The 21,219-nt window shown below is 39.6% G+C and overlaps 1 protein-coding gene across 5 annotated transcripts in view; it reads right to left on the bottom strand.

The window, feature by feature from the left end:
* Positions 1–1,904: 1,904 nt before the first annotated feature.
* Positions 1,905–21,219, bottom strand: part of arvcfb (ARVCF delta catenin family member b) — a 260,772-nt gene continuing 241,457 nt past the window's right edge. For 4 of the 5 annotated variants that reach the window (XM_061672972.1, XM_061672973.1, XM_061672971.1 and 1 more), the window contains 8 exons: positions 16,690–16,817; positions 15,381–15,531; positions 14,664–14,856; positions 13,030–13,141; positions 10,984–11,071; positions 6,985–7,076; positions 5,004–5,116; positions 1,905–2,660 (listed from right to left, as the gene is read on the bottom strand). In XM_061672972.1, the coding sequence (XP_061528956.1) occupies positions 5,015–5,116; positions 6,985–7,076; positions 10,984–11,071; positions 13,030–13,141; positions 14,664–14,856; positions 15,381–15,531; positions 16,690–16,817 (866 nt within the window). In that variant the 3' untranslated portion in view covers positions 1,905–2,660; positions 5,004–5,014. The remainder of the gene's footprint in view (positions 2,661–5,003; positions 5,117–6,984; positions 7,077–10,983; positions 11,072–13,029; positions 13,142–14,663; positions 14,857–15,380; positions 15,532–16,689; positions 16,818–21,219) is intronic. The other variant, XM_061672974.1, reaches the window with a different exon arrangement.

A 21,219-nucleotide genomic window follows, 5' to 3' on the forward strand; every position in this document is an offset into this window, starting at 1 on the left:
TATTTTCATGTGGGTTTCAGTAAAATTAAAGTGATACATTCTGACACTGTGGCATCGCTTCTGCTCGCTAACTAAAGCATTTCCAATTTTACTCTTCTAGGAAAGAAAATATTAAATCATCTTGAATGAGCCCAACTTTTGTAAAAGTTTATTATACAATGTAGTACAAGGCAGAAACCCAATGTCAATCCAAACGAGTTTGGGGAAAGTGTGGGAGGAAGAATGATACCAGTGTGAGATTAAAGGTGGGATAGGGGAGGTTGATACGTTCTCGATAGATGGCAGTTGAAGGGGAGGAATAAAGTTATACAAAACACACATTTGTATCTACCATGGAAAAGATTAAGGCACATGATAGGCATACAACACATCGGCTACTGAGATATACACTGACTTTATTTTGACAAACTTGAATCAGTTCCATCTACAAAGGTAGGTTTGATTCAATATGTGCCTGTGTCCAGTTTGTATTTTGACAGCACAGTCGTGTGGCTTTTCTTTTTGATGAATGCACGTGTCACACAACCAGAAAACCAATAAACTCTTTAATCCATGTTGAATACAATTCCTTTGGTTGTGGTGCTGCAGAGGCCGTCGGATACAGCCCGTTATGTTTCATTCTTGTTTTTTTTTTTTTTTCTCTTTTCCTTCTTGAAGATAATTCAGTAATGTCCAATGACAACACACAGTTCAGGGGACGAAAAAGGATGCAAGGTATTATTATATGGTTGTAACCTCTGGAATTAAAAGTTATACATTTATTTGTAGTTTATTGAATTTTACCACAACACACATCTTTGTAAACACTGTGTAAACGCAAGCTCTTATAAAATCACGTCACAAAGAAAACGTCATTGCAGGCACATGCCATTCACCAGGATGACGCATGAGTGATACGGAATTTCCGCCTCCAGTATATGCTGACTCTGAGAGACTGATGCTGGAGAACACACTAGCACAGATGTTTTTGTGTGGTCTTACCAAGCACAACGGAAATGGTAAATTTACTCTTGTCACTCTGTTTTTCCGAGTCAAAGTTGTCCACCCTGAAAGTTTGTAAAAATATATACTATGTCCTTTGATACTTGACTTTATACAGTGTGACCGTTCAGTTTGCCTTAACATTTATCCATTCTGCTGTTCTCTTGCTGTATGTCAATGGATTAGTTAATATCACAAAAACAGAAAAAAATGGCACTTAAAAAAAAATATGAACAACTGTACACTTTTTTCATGCTCATAAGAGTATTTTTCTTTTTAGGAAGCACGTAATGAGTGCTTGATTGTAACACAGTAGGAAGAAAAATGAAGGAATATTACAAATTTTATATATAACCTGTTTCAGTTCTTGATTTCTGACCCTTGACCCCACAGAGTTGTCATGAAACAAAAATGTAAGAATTTTTTTTCATCCTTTATGACTTACAAAATATAAATAAGTGATGATCTGAGTAACCTGGCAATAACTGGCAGATGTAAATTACATGGTAGTTACTTTTTCCAAACATGGTGAACCTTAATCCAATGTGTTTTCCAAACAATGTGATATTAATATAAAACTAACAAGTTGGCTTTTTCTTCATTTTTTTTACCCTAATATACATGTATTTAAAAGTTGACAAAATAAAAAAAAGGGTTCAGATCTTTAACAAACAACCATATTCTGCCATTTCACCACCAAAAAAAGGATATCTTTATAAACAAAATGCCATAAAGTCTTATTTTCTTTTACACACTTAACTGACAAAGAGCCATTGATCAGGAAAACCAAGAGACGGTTGTCATGTCATGTCTGACTGTTTTTTGTTTGTTTGTTTTTTTACCATGTGTGAAGAACATCCGTGTTGATGTTGTTCATTTACATCAAGTAGTTGTTGAGATGTTGCTCCATTCGATGCCCCCCCCCCCCCCCCCCACTTTCACCTTCTATTGTCCAGAGCACAACTTGCAGAATATTCACTTTATAAAGTAAACCTCTTATTCCAAACCATTTCAGTGCAGTCTTCTTCAAACACAGTGAACCAAATGGGCTGTGGGTTTTTGACTTTTGGGAGTACATTTATCCACTATGCTACAGCTTCCTTTTCTTTACCACCCCCACCCAAACCAAAACTAACATCCAGTGACTTATCATTCAATCAATCCAACCAGCCCACATCAAAAATATCAAACTTACACAACCGATTGAAAAACACAGACAAAATTCCATAGCCTTTAAAACTAAACCTCCTAGATTTAAAGTAAAGGCAAAACAAAAGTGTTCCTTCTTACCTCAGGTTTCCTTTCAACACACGTTCCTTTCCCCATTTATGGCCCCCACGTCTTCTCATGTCAATTACTTCGCCATTGTCAACTTTGAATACCTTGATGTCACCTGTAGATCTCAACAAGAGTCAACACTGAAGAATTCACATGCTGTCCAGTGGGAATGAAGAAATGTAAAAGTAGTAGGAATAGTCACTCCATATCTTTTTTCATTATTTTTTTGAAAAGCAAAATTGCTGGCTGTTTCTGGGTAGTCGCTGTTCTGACCATCATTATTTCTATTTATTTTAAATCTTCTAGCTGTACAAAGTTCAACTCCAAACATGAGCTCCGTATAAATGGCAGTGGTGATGTGAGAGCTCCTCCTGCGGTGTTACTCTGTCGCAGTTTTAAGCCTAGAGTGAATGAACAAAATAAGAAAAAAGACATTAGGAGACACATACAGATGACTTTAAATGATAAAAAATGGAACATTTCTATATATAAGGAACACTGATTAATACAACACATTTCTTTATGACAACGAGATGAGAGAACATAAACATCCATCTTAACTTCAAATAAATGACTGCATTAAAGCTCATGATGGTCTCAGAGACAAACAGGTGGTGGTGGTCAAACACATTTTTAAGCACTCATATATAAATAGCACATCCTTTAGTTCAAACCTGATCAAACCCATAGTAAGTCAATTAACTGGCATTGGGGTTAAAGAGAGCGCTCTCATTAGGGTGGACAAATCCTTCAGAGTTGTATTGGAGGACAAGTGAAGAAATGAGAGAAGAAAATAATCATGTGATTAGGTTGATTATCAGGTTGATGAACTTTAGGGAGACTAAATGATGTCAAATTAATAATATCATCATTATTATTATTATTATTATTAGACTAAATACCACCATTGTCACAACTGTATATCTCATTTCTTGTGATACAATAGGATCAAAATGAAATGTATCAACAGAATACAGTGAGAAAAGATGATGACAGTCGTGGAGAAAAACATGCAGGGGAGACATGAGGTTTCAGACATGAGCTGGTCAGTAGAGAGAATGGGGGACAAATAAAGACAATGTTGAAAGTATAAAACACACATTAGTACCATGGAAACAGCTTAAATGCATGGAGCATAATAAACCACAATGAAATAAAAATGGAATTCACCAATAATACTAAATGTGCAGGTCTTTTTTAAATGAAAGACTAGAGAAATGTTTGATTTGCTTTCATTTTAAATAAGTCTCCTTAATGAGAAAAACAACATTTTGTTGCAGTGTCATGCTACTTTATGAATTACACGTTTTTACTAATTTGTTTATGAATCATTTATCTTTCCGTAACTTGAGCTATGACAAAATGTATGCGTGATCTATAATGTGTATCGTCCTATGAGTGTGAGCATATCTTATTCCTTCTCGCCCTTTTGATTTAAGGTGTCCTAGAAGCACCCATGTGGAGTGCTTGACAAACGATGCCCCTTCATCATTTCCTCCCACTTTCAGTAAAGGCTGTCAGGGGAGGCAACGAGTGGATCTCAGTGCACATTTCAATCAGGCAGCTGCTACACAATTGCGTTCACAGTCAAAGACCTGTTTACTTTCTACAACTTTCTCTCAAGCCGAGAAGTCACATTGTTTTTGGTCAATGCTGCCAGTTGCTCCCTGAGATGTCAAATTAGGTCAGTGCCAAAGCTGGGTTACTAAAAGGGACACTCACTACATTATGTATACAGTACTTATACAATAAAATGAGAACCACTTCAAGAGCTGTGTCAAATATTCATCATTTTTATAGTTTTTAGCTAGGTAAGGTAACAAAGTATAGTAGTCTACCAGTTCTAAACAACTACAAACCACAGCCATAATAAAATTTTTTTTTTAATTAATACCTCTCAGACATTTTCAATCAAAACCAAACATTGAAACTTTGTTTCATTTTCATTAGATTGTGCACATGTACGCAATGTTGTGGCTGGTGACTGTCGTGATGACGATAAGCAATAATCTGTTTATTGTCGCTGACAATACAATAACTTTTATTTGTAATTTAAATATATATCTATATATATCTATATATATATTTATATACATGTATTTAATCAACGTTCATCATTTTCTTTTTGCATTTGTTGCTGCTTCTTCATAAGACCGTGTAAAAAATAATTTGCGGAACCATGATTCTAAGTGTGAGAATATACATTTCCAAACATTGTCTTTAGTTTGTCGGACAATAACACCTTTATAGAGGGTTATGTTTGAAGAGGGTGTCAATAAAATATGATAAATACGATAAAAGTAGTGAACTGAGGATTTAAATATCTTGTTTCTTCTTAGCAACATATTAATGTTTCAAGGAGATTAGGACTGCACTGTCTGCACTATTTTGTTTACATAATTATTTGTTTTACTGGTCTACTCATTGTTAAGTATCAATATGTAGTAATAGGATCTAGGATGAAAGGTCAGTATGAATCATCTCCAGCATCTTTAGGTGTAAATGGTCAAAAATGTAAGTGATTCAAACATATTTCAGTGATGGACAGAAGTGAGTGTGTGCATACAGTACAACCAGGTGACACATGAGATGGAGGTGCTCAGTGACAGAAACTCTGCAAGACTTTGCGTGGAGGTGAAAGGAAACTAGATGGAATCAATTAACGAATGAGGAATGAACAGGAGTGCTACAGTCCAACTCAGGGGTGAGGGTGGTTGTTCTGTGATTTTCTTTTTCAGACCTACCATGCATGCATTTAGACCCAGGAATCAACAGGCTGTGGCTTAACATCACAAGCGTCCACCAGACTGACCGCAGGCCTATTACTCCTGATATAGTGTTTCCTACTTGTGTCATTCTGTGCAATAGGACGGGTTAAAAAAACACAAGGCAAAACAAAAGGAGGTCAATACATTGGACCAATACATTCAAGTCCAGAGAAGCTGGTGTTAATTTTCTACTGTTGAAAGGCTACAAAGGGAAAAGAAGACATAGCAGCATGCAAAAGACAGAAGGACAGCTCAGTAGTGTATTACAGCTACAAGTTGCATTGCTATCTGGAAAAACCTTTGGGAGGTACAGATGGCCGACATGGAATACATATTTTAAAATTAATGCTAGAAGACTGAACACAGACAAACAACATGATTACTACTGCAGTCTTTGTTTTAAAAGCCACACCAACCATCTGGTGCAGTGCTAAAACTTGCATGTTTAAGAAAAGTGCCCAAAAAAATGAGCAAAACGTGTTAGCAATTTGAAGTGCAGATAATGCACATTTCCCGTATTTGCTCAACCACGCACACTATTAGTTTTTAAAGATGCCAGTGTAGAAACACTTAAAATTACATTCATTTTAATTTCACAATGCATCTGAGGTTCATTTTACTATAGTGTACTTTGTTGTCAAGTGCATGGTCAGAAAAAAGCATACAGCAGTAGTTTATTTAAGGCGCTCAAGGTAAAATCTGCTCTAATGTACCTCATAGATCTCATTCCATATACAGACCCTTTCCAAAAAATTTGAATATCATGGAAAAGTTTATTTATTTCCATAATTGCATTCAAAAAGTTAAAGTGATTAATCTACGTTTTTTTTTCTTTTCTGTAAATGTCAGAAAAAAATGTCAACCTGCATTGTATTCTTTTGTGGTAAATATGATCCCTATACATTTGTACCCATGTTGTAAATAGTATTTTACAGCTTCAAAGATATAAGACACGAAACTCTAAGAGATGCCTAGAGTAGTGATTCCCAACCAAGGTGCCGTGAGATGCGGGAAATGATCCAATTATGCTTAATTTATCAGAAAATTATTATTTATTAATTACAAATATATCTACGTCCATCTGGCTATGTCAGCAATGTATAGTGACAGAAGAAGGTACAAAAAGGTACAATAATAAAACAGGTACAATAAATGTGTGTAGCCTCCTGTTGCTATTCATACATTAGATTAGATTTCAAACTGAGCAACTACATTTGTCAGTAACCTGATGAGATCATCATGGATTCAGTAGTCATACTTTTTGTGACACTTTTGTTTGGTAGCATGCTGTGAGACTTTTCTAATGTAAAATGGGTGCCTTAGCTCAATAAAGGTTGGTAAACACTGGCCAGAGGGTGCTAAATGGACATGAAAGGGCTATTTGTGGAATTCATTTGACAGTACAACAGAGTGAATTAGATTCCTTTAACAGTAGATTATATGTATAAGAAGTATACTTGAGTAATCTGACAGATACTAGGCATATCACTACTCAGCTCTCCAATTAATTAACTATGGCAACAGTCGGTATCATCAGCAGAAGACCATTTGATATAGCCTCAGTCTTCTCATTGCCATTGAACGGGTGACTTGGTTTCCATGAGAGGCAATTGTTGCCAGCTATTTTACTCGGTGTAAGCTTAATTACTTTACAGACTCCAAAAGCTTATACTTAATTAACTAGTGGCTCACAGATCCGAGGGCATCCAAATCCCTGAGCTGCAGACAGACACATAAACGAACGGGAACGACACATTCCGTCCTCTTTAAAGAATCAATAGGATTAAAATGTTCCACTAAGGACCACCACAGAAAACGTGGAGAGAAAGAAGAGAACAGAGAAGGCGAGGGAGAGAGAGGGGAGAAGGAGGAGGACGTGACAATTTTTAAATTGGACATCATTAGTTTGTCCTCTATGCCCTAACCCCTCTGGAGAAAAGAAAAGTTCTGATGGTACCTTTAATGGCTCCCGTTCTGTCAGGTCCACTGAATTGTCGCCTGTCTTGTATTTGCAGTCCTTGTCCCTCTGGTCAATGGTAGAGTAACCATCTAATGAGGTCAGAGAAGGGTGGTCAACTCCATTGCAGATAAGAACAAATGATGCATTGAGTTGTTTTAAGTTGTATAGTACAAGTGAACCCAATACTTAGCATGTGCTTTGCATGGGCTTGTGTGGACTTCATGGGCACCACAGCAGGTCCTACAATGTACAAATTAATTATAGGAAGTCTCTAACACCCTTCACTCAAGTTTTTTTTTTTAAATTAAACTTTTATGGACCTGTTCTTATTATTTGGCTCTTTATTGGTTTATTTATGAATTCATTCCAAAAAGCAATTGTATGTAATGATTAGCCCTAGTTTTGCCCTAGTTTTTTAGGGTTACTTGAAAATGCCACCTAAACTAATTAATTTTGAAAAAAAAAAAAAGTAATGGGCTCACCCTGACCCCCTATCAGCAAGTGCTTTGAAATTATGGCAAAAAACAATATCATCAGCACAGCACATCCGCCATGTTTGAACAGTGCTGCGATATTCATTGATGATTGAGTCACTGCACAGCTTTGCATAGCCACACAAAGCTTAAACTTTCATGCAATTTTAAATGAAATTCCGATGATTCATAAATGAAGGGCACCGAGCATTACGGTGGCGCTGAATTGCAAAACACATTAGCAAATAACTAAAGACAATGGGAGATTAAAAACCTCTACACTAAATAACTTAACACAACAGCAAATAACTAACTACAAGAGCAAATAAAAAAACAACAAAAATAACTAAACACAACAGCAAATGAAAAAACACAACAGTGAATAACTGATCACAACGGCAAATTAAATAACAATAACAAATAACTAATCACAACAGCGAATAACTAAACACAAGAGCAAATAAAAAATAAGTAAACACAACAGCAAATAATAAAACACAACAGCAAATAACTAATCATAACGGCAAATTAAAAAACAACAGCTAATAACTAAACACAGCAGCAAATTAAATAAATACAACAACAAATGACTAATCACAACAGCAAATAACTAAACACAACAACAAATAACTAAACACAACAACAAGTAACTACACACAACAGTAAATGCAAAAACACGACGACATTAAGCTACCGGAAAAGGTAGGTACTGGTCGGGGATAAAACGCATCGCTGATTGGACGAACCTCCAGAAAGAGGTAGGTACTGCTGAGGGAAATAAGACTAGCCGCTGATTGGACGACGGCGTCTGTGCAGCCCAACCTCTTTTAAATGCATTGTCAGCATGCGCATACTTATTTGAATGTCGTGATTTAGTCCTGAGAACATCTTACCACTATCACGATCACCTCATATGTATAATGGGAGCAAGCTCGGCGGTGCACATGTACGTTAAGAAACCCACTCCCCGATCCTTAAAAGAGGGTGCTGGCCGCTGAGTTAGCGGCCCGGGCACTCATCTCCCAATACATGACACAGTGGAAGCGGGGATTCAAAACCCGGTCTGGTCGATTGTGCAGGAAGCATCGCGGTAGTCATGTAACGCTGTGGCACAAAATCAGACAGGTTACGTATGTCTGAGTCCAAATATTATTAGAAAGCAGCAGCTACGTTTGAATCATCGGTAATGCTCATTTCAAAAACCACGCCAGGCGCGGAATGCGTCCAAGCGGTTAAAGCGTCCAATCAAGTCTTCCCTCTCGTCCAATCAGCAATGACTCTTATCCCTGACCAGTACCTACCTTTTCTGGTAGCTTAATGTTGTCGGGTTTTTGTATTTAGTCTTGTGTGTAATTACTTGTTGTTGTGATTAGTTATTTGCTGTTGTGAGTAGTTATTTGTTGTTTTGTTTTTTGATTTGCTGTTTTTCTTAGTTATTTGCTGTTGTGTTTAGTTATTTGTCATTGTGTTTAGTTATTTGTTGTGATTTTCAATTTGCTGTTGTGTTGAGTTATTTGTCATTGTGATTAGTTATTTGTTATTGTGTTTTTTGATTCGGTGTTGTTTATTTTTTTTGTCATTGATTAGTTATTTGCTGTCGTGTTTTTTAACTTGTCGTTGTGTTTAGTTATTTGCTGTTGTGTTTGCACTTCAGGGCCACCGTAGAGCATCCATTCAGAGCATGATTAATATTTGATATCGGGATAGCATTTGTTCAATCTCTGAATTTGGATCATTACATGGAAATATTCAAACACTTTGCTACCTTTTTTCTATTATGTTCAGTTGATTAGAGACTTTCAAAACCAAGTTGCAGGCAGAACTCAAACAAGTGATTATCATGTTGATGTGATTACGTTCAGCTGAAACTACAATATTTGCCTTTTTATTTTTACTTGATGGAAACAAAATGGATCATTAATTGTTTTAACCTATATGTGATGAACTCAATTTAAACCCATTTCTCTGAACTCTCAATAACGGTTACCTCAACAAAGACTCATGTGAGTTTCATATTCACTTTGGAAATGCAAAGACTATTTTCTTCACATTTTACTACATTCTTTCCACAATTTATATTACATTCTGCTTTACAGCTAGCAAGCAAGTAAGCAAACAAACAAAACAGTACCAAGTGAAGGAAAGCAGGTTAGATGGAGGGTAGATAAATATAGAAATATATATATATATATCTATATATATACACAAACATCTTGTCAAGAGAGGGGCCCTACATACAGCATCAAAGAGCACCACACTGACTGACCGCCAGGCATCATGCTGAGGTCACAATGTTTGACTTTAAAGGTACATTTCTCCTCTTGGCCACAGTTCAAGTTGATGTTGAATTTATTGGATTTACAATTGGATAGAGAAGAAAGAAGCGAGGTTGGAAAGGTGCTAGCACTCTTTACCTGAAGACAAAAATGCAATCTGCCAGTTACCTGGACCCAGCTCATCCATACGAATCATACAATCACTGCCACATTTCTGGGTGCCTGAAAAGCATTTAGATGCTATTTGCACATTTGGTTATATGCATACAAGCTTGAGCTACTGAGCCAAAACGATGCTTTCCAAGGAAAACGTTCTTGGCTGGTGACTGAAAAAAGCAAACTGGGCAGGCAGACATGAGCCTATGATTCTTATGCATCTATGCATATACAGATTAGATGTACCAAAAAAAAGAGGGCAGGAAGGGGGAAAAAAAATTCAATTGGTTCCTCTTTCAAAGAGAATTTTGCTGTTCGGCCAGTGTCCACCCCCCTCCAACAAATAATTGTATCCCCATTTTTGTGTTGAAGACAGATCTATTTTCATTAAACTTGACCTAATTGAATGAATGGGAGATTTGAGGGAAAAACAAAGAACAAATAAGAAAAAAGAAAGTTTGGGTCCAACAGCAATGGGACACATCTTCAAAATCACCTCTTTATACATGCTTTATATCTACTCTGATGCTTAAAAATATTGTCTTTAAAACGCAGGGGATGAGCGCAATAATGTGTCATGCATGGTACTTCAAGAAACATGTGCATCCACAAAACAAACCAAAGCATCAGAGATATGATATTCACAGTAAATACATATTTTTAAGACCTGTGTAAAGACTATGTGGTTGGGATATTAAACAGGGTAGTTCATTTACAGTACTCCAACTACAACCGCTATGATGCTGTTAAACGCATTCAATTTGTATTGAACCTTAATTGAAGTTAATATTCATGACCTGTTCAGATGTGTGGCATTAATTAGAACAAAATGGCTTAAAGTTACAGTCGCTTTGTCAGTTTTGGTCTCTTAATAGGATTTGCTCACAGTACAGCAACATTGAATATTTCAAGATTTATGCTTTGAATTACAAACTAGACTCTCATGTGGTCTTAATGCCTTCAAATTTGTCATGGAGCTTTTTATTATTATTTTTTTAATACTGCCAGCTAATTTTGCCGAGAAGCCTTTTGTGGTTCTCATTGCCTCATTCTGCCAAATAGCGCCAATCACGTGAAAAGCTCTGTCTGACCTTGGTTCTTCTCCATAAGGGGCAGAGTTGTATCATCATAACCCGGTTTGCCGTTCTTGGTTCCTTTCGGGGTTGCTGTCACCGTGGGCTGAAAGAGAATTGTTGTTCAACATTTCATTATTGCAACTAATTTTATGGACCAATTAAACGCCATTCAGTAAATTGATGATATTCCTTGGGGAGTCATGAAAGCATGGAAATTCCTTCAGCATGAAGGTATTTACAGATGTACAGCACATAATCCCACTATGTTCTTAATTGGATACAACTGCACAAGCTAATGAAATCCAGAAATAGAGCTGTATCGAGCATACGGCCTATAAAAAGACAATTTTGCTAGTTTGCCACTCTTATTTACCTAAGGTAAATGGTAAGGTAATACAATTATTTGAAACACTCGGTATGAGGCAATGCAGTTTCATACCAAACAATGACCGTATTTGGGTGTTTATTTAATTTCGGGCACTCTGTGATGGTAATGACATTTCAAAGTTTTTAGCTAACTGTGCTATGCTGGTAGAGTTAGATTAAAATTTTCTTTTAGCGAGCTAGTCCTGTACAACATTTTTATATGATTATCAAGTTTTTACAGGAAAATCTTTAAACATATAAACACTACAAGTTGTTTGGTAATGACATGCAATAAAAATATTATGTGACTTCAGGGTACAAATGAGGAAAAAAAACTTACTCTTCCAGTTATCAAAATGTCTGACTTCTCTTTGCCCTAGCATGTGCTTGAGTGACAAGACAAAATGACACAGGGAATTAAAGAATTTGATTTTGAATAAACTTTATTGATCTGAAAATGGTCAATGTGGCGGTAATGACAGCAACTTTAAGGGACAGACATATTTGAGGAAAAATAAAAGACAGAATTTGAAATGTTTTGTATATATGATGAGAAATCATTAATTCTATTATATTTTAAGGAATTTATGATAAAAGTACCACCTTTTTCGCATTTTTTAGTTGAAAGATAGAGCTTCATATATCCAAACCCTGTGCTAGGGACAGGGTGAAAACGTTAAAATACCACCATACTCAAAAAATGTCAAAATATACTAATATTAACATGAAATTTTAGACAACACTTATAATTAGGCGGCACGGTGGGCGACTGGTTAGAGCATCTGCCTCACAATTCTGAGGACTGGGGTTCAAATCCCGGCCCCGCCTGTGTGGAGTTTGCATGTTCTCCCCGTGCCTGCGTGGGTTTTCTCCGGGCACTCCGGTTTCCTCCCACATCCCAAAAAACATGCGTGGTAGGTTAATTGAAGACTACAAAATTGCCTGTAGGTGTGAATGTGAGTGTGACTGGTTGTTTGTTTATATGTGCCCTACAATTAGCTGGCGACCAGTTCAGGGTGTACCCCGCCTCCTGCCCGAAGATAGCTGGGATAGGTTCTAGCACGCACGCGACCCTTGTGAGGATAATCGGCTCAGAACATTTCGGCTCAGATTTCGGGCCTTTTTGTGTCATTGATGTAAAATTTAAAGAAAAAATATATTTAAATGGATTTTTTTCAATAACCAGCAGTGGGCGTGCCTAATTAATTTTTTTCCTCATTTGTACCCTTAAGTCACATAATATTTTTATTGCATGTCATTACCAAATGACTTGTAATGTTAATATGTTTAAAGATTTTCCTGTAAAAACTTGATAATCATATAAAAATGTTGAATAGGACTAGCTAGCTAAAAGAACAAATTAAGATAACTCTACCAGCATAGCACAGTTAGCTAAAAACTTTGAAATGTCATTACCATCACAAGATTAATACATTTTTAATCAATATGCCATTGTGGCGGGAATGACATTTCTCTAGGGTATCTGACAAAAAGACCAAATAAATAAAACAAATCTTAAATCAATATATATGGACATGAACAGATTCTGACTCACAGAAAGATGACAATTAAGGTAAGGTAGGTATATATAATTGTTGTGACATTTTAATTTTGAGAAAACGAAAATCATAAGTGCTCGAAATCAAATAAACACCCAGCTATGTGAAAAATGACATCGAGTGACATATGCTATACCTGGAAATGGCTCTTGTTCCAGCCATCCTTTGTCAAAGCGTTCCTCAATTCCTTATAACTCCACACAGTCTGCAGCACGTGAGATGCGGCCTTTGTTTCTCTTGTCGATTGGCTGCGGGGGGAACAAAAAAGTCGAAATAGATCACGAAATTATCCTAGAAAGTCAAAAAGTTCCTCAACTGTAACTCCACACAACTGACAAGAATGGGGACTAGCAGCAATCAAGTTAGTTCCTGGAGTGGCTTCAGGGTCTTTGCTTTTAATTCACAGCCATATTTCCTTTTATTAGCTACTTGTGAGCCACCACCATTAATTACACCGAGATAGCGCTCTCACTTGAAAGTAAGTGAAAGGATACGCAAGTTGGTCTGTGAATCAACTGTCTCTCTGTTCATTTCGACTGTCTCTTTGTGTGATCAATACTCCATCACAAAAAAGATCCAACTTGGAAAAGGGCAGGGATTAAAAGTGTGGTGGAATTTTCTTTTACATTTTAGAATTGGAAAGCTGCAAACAATGCTTTGAATATCTCCCTTAATATAGTATTGGCGGCACGGTGGACGACTGATTAACAACTCTGCCTCGCAGTTCTGAGGACCCAGGTTCAAATCTGGCCTCGCCTTTGTGAAGTTTGCATGTTCTCCCCGTGCCTGCGTAAATCTTTTCCGGGTACTCCATTTTTCTCCCACAACCCAAAAACATGCATGGTAGGTTAACTGAAAACTCTAAATTGCCCATAGGTACGAATGTGAGTGCGAATGGTTGTTCGTTTATATTTGGCCTGTGAATGGCTGGCGACCAGTTCAGGGTGTATCCGGCCTCTCGCCCAGAGTCAGCTGGGCTAGGCTCCAGCACGCCCGCGACCCTAGTGAGGATAAGCGGTACGGAAGATGAATGAATGAATATAGTATTGTCAAAATGATTGATTGCCGGATAGATGAAAGATAGATAGAGCGAGAGAGAGAGATATTTACTGATGTGCCATGCTTGAGCTTTAGCATGAAATGAAATACCGTATCTGGACACGAATATCAAGTGTCAAATAATAATATTTAATTGAATAGTAGTGAAGCGGAACGGTGGGCGACTGGTTAGAGTGTCTTCCTCACAGTTCTGAGGACCGGGGTTCAATGCCCGGCCCCCCCTGTGTGGAGTTTGCATGTTCTCCCCGTGCCTGCGTGGGTTTTCTCCGGGCACTCCGGTTTTCCTCCCACATCCCAAAAACATGCATGGTAGGTTAATTGAAGACTCAAAATTGCCCCTAGGTGTGAATGTGAGTGCGAATGGTTGTTTGTTTCTATGTGCCCTCCAATTGGCTGGCAACCAGTTCAGGCTGTACCCCGCCTCCTGCCCGATGATAGCTGGGATAGGCTCCAGCACTCCTGCGACCCTTGTGAGGATAGGCGGCTCAGAAAAAGGATGGATGAATGAATAGTAGTACAATTTGAAACATATACATGGAAATATATAGTGCCTGTTGACTTTTATGGTATGTACAGCAGACTAACTGAGGGAAAAGAGCAATTGCACACTAGGGATAGTACCTGACAGGTTGCCTAGTCAACAATTTAATCAACTTCATTTGTCTAGTCTGTGATAAATCACCGTGGAACAGAAAGAAATGTAAGGGGCACCTAGTTCGGTTGATAGCGACAAGCTTCTCAATGGCCTGGGCCTGAATGAGAGATCGGGCGTTTTCAGAGCTGTCTGTGACAATCTCGTGGATGGTGTTGAGGATGGCGACCACAGTGTCCTCCTCTAAGTTCTTGGCTGGTTGCTGCTGTCCGCTGGGCAAGTTACTGACCAAGTCCCGCATGGCGTAACTTCCTATTAATGAAGAAAAAAAATACACAGTACAGTTATTATCACCAATAAAAATAATTGAAATTGGGGTAAAATGGGACTGCATCTCTCTTCCTGAAGGCACAATCTGCACATCAGGGTTTACCAAATTAGATGTGGTTCCAAATGTGTTTTATACAGTATAATTCATTCATTTTCCGTACCGTCTCTTCTCACTAGGGTGGCGGGCAGGCTGGAGCCTATCCCAGTTATCTTTGGGCGAGAAGCGGGGTACACCCTGAACTGGTCGCCAGTCAATCGCAGGGCACATACAAACAAACAACCATTCACACTCACATTCACACCTACGGGCAATTTAGAGTCCACCTTGCCTATACAGTATCATGCATTGTCATAATATTAACATACAATATACTGTATTTTTAAAACAAAATAAATTACTTTATTACAATGAGAGTCAGCTTGATGATAGTGATGCATTAAAACCATTAGAAAAAAATTGATATCAAATCCCCACAGTACTGAGTCTGCATGTATACAATATATACCAATTAAGTCCTTGTTGCGGCGGTCGATGGAGAGGTTGCGCAAGGCGATAGCCACAGCTCGGACCACCTTGTCGGAGTCGGAGCGCAAAAGCTCCACCAGGATGGGGAGACCTTTCTCTTTACGCACTGTGGCCCGGATGTAGTTGGACCACTGTGGGGGACACAGAGGGCCAGGTGTGAGCGTATTTCTACATCTTCAAGAGTTACTTTCTTGGGGTACCAGAGGGCCCCAAACAACACTAGTTACAACTGGACCACATTCTATGTACGTATATCTGACAACACTACAATAATGTAATCACACCTTCTCTCCTTGCGAATGACTAATTCAAAACACCACATAGGGGATCACATAGGGAAAAATTTTATATAATAATTATTATTTAAATTACATCATTACATAAAATATACATTTGACATGAAAGCGGTTCTATCCTTGAGATGTAATCTGGTTAGATACATTGGAACCACAAGATGGCAGTAGTACCCCTTAAAACTTGATGAGACCCAGCGACAACCAACAAGGAAAGGTGTTTTAAGGTTTGAGAAAGAGCAAAAGCCAAAGGAGAAAGAACAGGCTTCGTCAAGCAGCCAATGTGACAAATGTATAAGCAGCTCTGCTTGCTACAGAATCTGGCCTGAGGACCTGCTGATCAGCTTCCGGAGGAAAAAATGTAGCAAAAGAGAAAAGGATTTCTCCTCAAAATGGCCACCTTTGCTGGGAAACACGCCGGCTGAACAATTGAGAAAATAAAATGTGATGATAAGGAATGGATACAATTAACCACTCGTGTGATTCTTTCAAAGTAGCTGGAGGTGCCTGCTGATGACAATGTCAAATGACTGAAAGGTCACACTGCCCTGATGGCTGTTGTGGGCTAAATACACACAGCATGTATAAAAACAGCATAGTTTTTGCTGGAATGTAAAAACTAGCCTTCCCTGTTCATAATTCACAGTTGCCTTCAAGCCAGAGAGCCTCTCAGTATATCAGCTACTGCTGCAGATTTTCTCATCTCGGTTATCATTAGAGGCAAACATGTAACAGAGATGTGTGCATTAGTTTCACAACATGCCTAACCACACAGTGCTGTTAGAATTATTTGATTACACTCTGTACTTCAGATATGTTTATCTTTATGTCATACACAAGTATAGCTATTTTTTTTACTAGTTACATTTTGCTCTTGATTACATCCCAAACATTGATTTCTCAATTCATGATCCCTCCATCTGTACATCGCTGTAGTTGCAAAAATAAATATATACAGACTTGGTGACTGCTGTACCACATCAGCCTTGCACTCACAGTCCATTGCCCGGCACCAAGGTTTTGCAGAGCCCCAGCAGCAGCCTCCAGGGTGTTGAAGTTTTGGCTCTCAGTCAGCAGAGAAAGATAGAGTCTCACCACTTCTGGTTGATACAGAAGCTCAAAACCTACAAGGAAACACACACCTGGTTAGGACACCTGGAAGACATACTTGACATCAGATCTTGCCCAGACAATGCCAGTTATCATTCTTTGATACATCCTCTCTAACTACTGTATTAAAGCATAATGACAAGTCAATACTTGAGAATGACAAACAAGGAGAACACAAGGAGATTATTGATCTGACAAGCCCAGAGTTTTTGATGTTTTGATCTCGCTGACACATAACACATCCACCAATGTTAATCATTAGGCCTCCCTCTGATGGAAACATAATTACATTATCAGCTATTAGACAAAGTAGACGCAGGGAGGGAGAGGCACAGAATCACAAAGCCTGCAGTAATTTTCCAAGTGACACACAAGTGAGATTTTGGTCATTTTTAGTTGTTCTGTCAAGGTCATTCAGAACTGTTCCCATTACATTATTAATAACAGTAAACATCACACTAGTGAGTCGGAGCTTAAGTCAATTTTATTATTTAATGTGCAATGACAAATGAAATTGTTTTATCCATTTGCAAAAAGCACAAACTATTTGTACATGTTAAGGGTATAACTGTGCCCCAAAGCAACAATAAAGCATGGAGCACTCTCTTGTTTAATTGAGGCAGATGCTGAATCAACAGCAAAGAGACAAATAATTGATTTACTGTAATAAAAACCTGGTGTGGCCAAAGCAGCAATGCTATTAGAAACTGTGACTTCAGCAGACATGTGCAGACAACACACTGCTGATACAGATAGAATAATATATACATTTTACCAAATATTTCCTTCCTATTACTTACAAGAGGAAATAGAAAGCTTGTAATTGGTCTCCAGGCTCAAATTAGAAAATAACACTTTTGTATCCTATGTCTTCTATTGCCAGTGTATTTTTAGGTTCTATTTTTGTTACCATTACCTTTTCAGCAGAGGACAGTGTATTTTCAGAGATGGAGACTTACTGCATCTAAACTTGTAATGTGAAAACTGGAAGTGGTTGTCCCTGCGTACAACAACTGTAGACAACAACTTTGTTGTTGAAGCAAAACTAATTGTAATCGGAATGAACTTGTTTGCATTATGACATCATATGTCAACACTGAACAGTAAGTCAGAGCCAACAGTAACCCCCATGCAAAATTACTAAATGGATGATGATGCATGACGCTAGTATGCAAAGAACCAGTAAAACTGCATCATAAAATTAATGTAATCAGGAGAAAAACCATGATTTCTACACATGACCCTGCCTTGTGACCAGGTAAGAGCATCAATCACATCCACTCTCTTTAATAGGCACTAGACGAGAGTGGAAAGTCTATGGCTCAGCATCCTTCTGCATGATCCTCATCTTTCTGCATCTCTGTGCCTAATCAGCAAGCTGGAACGCATTTTAAAAACAATCCTGTTCATCTCCAATTTGGAGTTATACAACCAGTGCTGATATTCACCTAATTCTGCTTAATATGATACAATTCTTGGTAATACAATGTGCCTACCCCTTCTGGAAGCCGTCACCTTATCGTGGTGGAGGGGTTTGTGTGTCCCAGTGATCCTAGGAGCTTAGTTGTCTGGGCCTTTATGCCTCTGGCAGGGTCACCCATGACAAACAGGTCCGAGGTGAGGGACCAGACAAAACACGGCTCAAAGACCCTTTATTATGATGACAAAATATGGACTCGGTTTTCCCTTGCCCGGACGGGGGTCACCGGGGCCCCCCTCTGGAGCCAGGCCTGGAGGGGGGGCTCGAAGGCGAGCACCTGGTGGCCGGGCCTGCACCCATGGGGCCCGGCCGAGCACAGCCCGAAAGGGTAACGTGTGTCCCCCTTCCCATGGGCTCACCACCTGTGGGATGGCCCATAGGGGTCAGGTGCAGTGCTAGCTGGGCGGTGGCCGAAGGCAGGCACCTTGGCGATCCGATCCCCGGCTACAGAAACTGGCTCTCGGTACGTGGAGTGTCACCTCTCTGGCAGGGAAGGAGCCCGAGCTGGTGTGTGAGGTCGAGAAGTTCCGACTAGACAAAGTCGGACTCGCCTGTTATTGGACTTCTGTGCTCAGTCTACATGTGTTTTGTGGACTTGGAGAAGGCGTTCGACCGTGTCCCTCGGGGAGTCCTGCGTGGGGTGCTTCGGGAGTATGGGGTACCGAACCCCCTGATACGGGCTGTTCAGTCCCTGTACGACCGGAGTCAGAGTTTGGTCCGCTTATCCGGCAGTGAGTCGGACTCGTTCCCGGTGAGGGTTGGACTCCGCCAAAGCTGCCCTTTGTCACCGATTCTGTTCATAACTTTTATGGACAGAATTTCAAGGCGCAGCCAAGGTGTAGAGGGGGTCCGGTTTGGTGGCCTCAGTATTGCATCTCTGCTTTCTGCAGATGGTGTGGTTCTGTTGGCTTCATCAAGCCGTAATCTCCAACTCTCACTGGAGCAGTTCGCAGCCGAGTGTGAAGCGGCTGGGATGAGAATCAGCACCTCCAAATCTGAGACCATGGTCCTCTGTCGGAAAAGGGTGGCGTGCCCTCTCCAGGTCGGGGATGAGATCCTGCCCCAAGTGGAGGAGTTCAAGTATCTTGGGGTCTTGTTCACGAGTGAGGGAAGAATGGAACGGGAGATCGACATGCGGATCGGTGCAGCGTCTGCAGTGATGCGGACTTTGTATCCCTCCGTTGTGGGAAAGAAGGAGCTAAGCCGAAAGGCGAAGCTCTCAATTTACCGGTCGATCTATGTTCCTACACTCACCTATGGTCACGAGCTGTAGGTCGTGCCCGAAAGAACGAGATCCCGGATAGAAGCGGCCGAAATGAGTCTCCTCCGCAGGGTGTCCGGGCTCTCCCTTAGAGATAGGGTGAGAAGCACGGTCATCCGGTAGGATCTCAGAGTAGAGCTGCTGCTCCTCCACATTGAAAGGAGCCAGATGAGGTGGCTGGGGCATCTGATTCGGATGCCTCCCGGACGCCTCCCTGGTGAGGTGTTCCGGGCACGTGCCACTGGGAGGAGACCCCAGGCACAACCCAGGATACGCTGGAGAGACTACGTCTTTCGGCTGGCCTGGGAACGCCTCAGGATCCCCCCGGAAGAGCTGGTTGAAGTGGCTGGGGAGAGGGAAGTCTGGGCGTCCCTGCTATAGCGACTGCCCCAGCGACCCCACCTCGGATGAGAGCTAGAAAATGGATGGATGGATGGACAATGTGCCGATACATATTTTCTCTTTCTTATCTGCAGTGCGTTGGTCAGGCACCACCTAAAAATGTCAAAGGAATTGGTATTTGCAGTTAAACAACGATAGATGATAGTACTAGAGAAATTCACAGGACCCTTTTTTGTAAAATATTTTTGGTTCCATTTTGAGCCATGAGACTATCACGGCCAAATCATATATTCTACCTGTTTAGCCTGGTCTTACAGTCTGTCGCAATCATCTATTGATGAGTCTGCTAGGTGGCTTCTTTTCAATTGTCGACACAGTGGCATAGCCATCATTTCAGAAGTGTGTGTGTGTTCAATTGTTCAGGAGTTAGCCTTCTTTTAGGAGCAAATGAGCATCACCTAGCATTCTACTCCGCTCCATGGTGACCAAAGAACTGAATAACCAACCTGTCAAACTCACAATGACAGTGAAGCACAAGTAGCCAGATAATTAAATGTCCAGAGGCAACACTTAAAAAAAAAAAAAAAAAAAAAAATCATTAAAACATTCTCCTTGCCAGCAAACGTATTGCACACAAAATGGAAAGGAAGTGAAAAGGCTTTGAACCATTTTTTACCGGTAAATATATTTTTTAAAAGTCCAAATCCTCTGATTCAGGCTCTCAAATGTTTATACTTTCCATTTGCCGTAGTCCACCATGAAAGTAGACAAATCGTCTTTGTGTTTTAAGCAAAACAATATATTCATGGACATAAGCTTGAACCTATTACAATTGAACAACACTGTGGTTTATTATCTGACATGTTTTGAATCCAACACTAACCCAGGCATTCATTCAAACTTGAAGACTGCCAGAACACTACTTAAAATATGAAAATCCTCTGAAGCCCACCAAAGCCTTAACACATGAGACTAGATCAATAATTCTCAAACATATACTGTAGTTTTCAAGACCAGAATAAGTGCATCTGAACATGGGGAAATAAAAAAATACAAAATACTAACCAGTCCAATTAACTCATTCTGACCTATAAATAGGAAATATGTGCAAAGCACAAGTGCTCTTTATACTGGAGTACGAAAAATGAAATGAAATATGAGCAAAACATCCATCCATCCATCCATTTTCTGAGCCGCTTCTCCTCACTAGGGTCGCGGGGGTGCTGGAGCCTATCCCAGCTGTCATCGGCCAGGAGGCGGGGTACACCCTCAACTGGTTGCCAGCCAATCGCAGGGCACATAGGAACAAACAACCATTTGCACTCACAGTCAC

This window comes from Phycodurus eques, chromosome 3 (assembly GCF_024500275.1).
Source record: "Phycodurus eques isolate BA_2022a chromosome 3, UOR_Pequ_1.1, whole genome shotgun sequence".
In the NCBI taxonomy this organism is placed as follows: domain Eukaryota; kingdom Metazoa; phylum Chordata; class Actinopteri; order Syngnathiformes; family Syngnathidae; genus Phycodurus; species Phycodurus eques.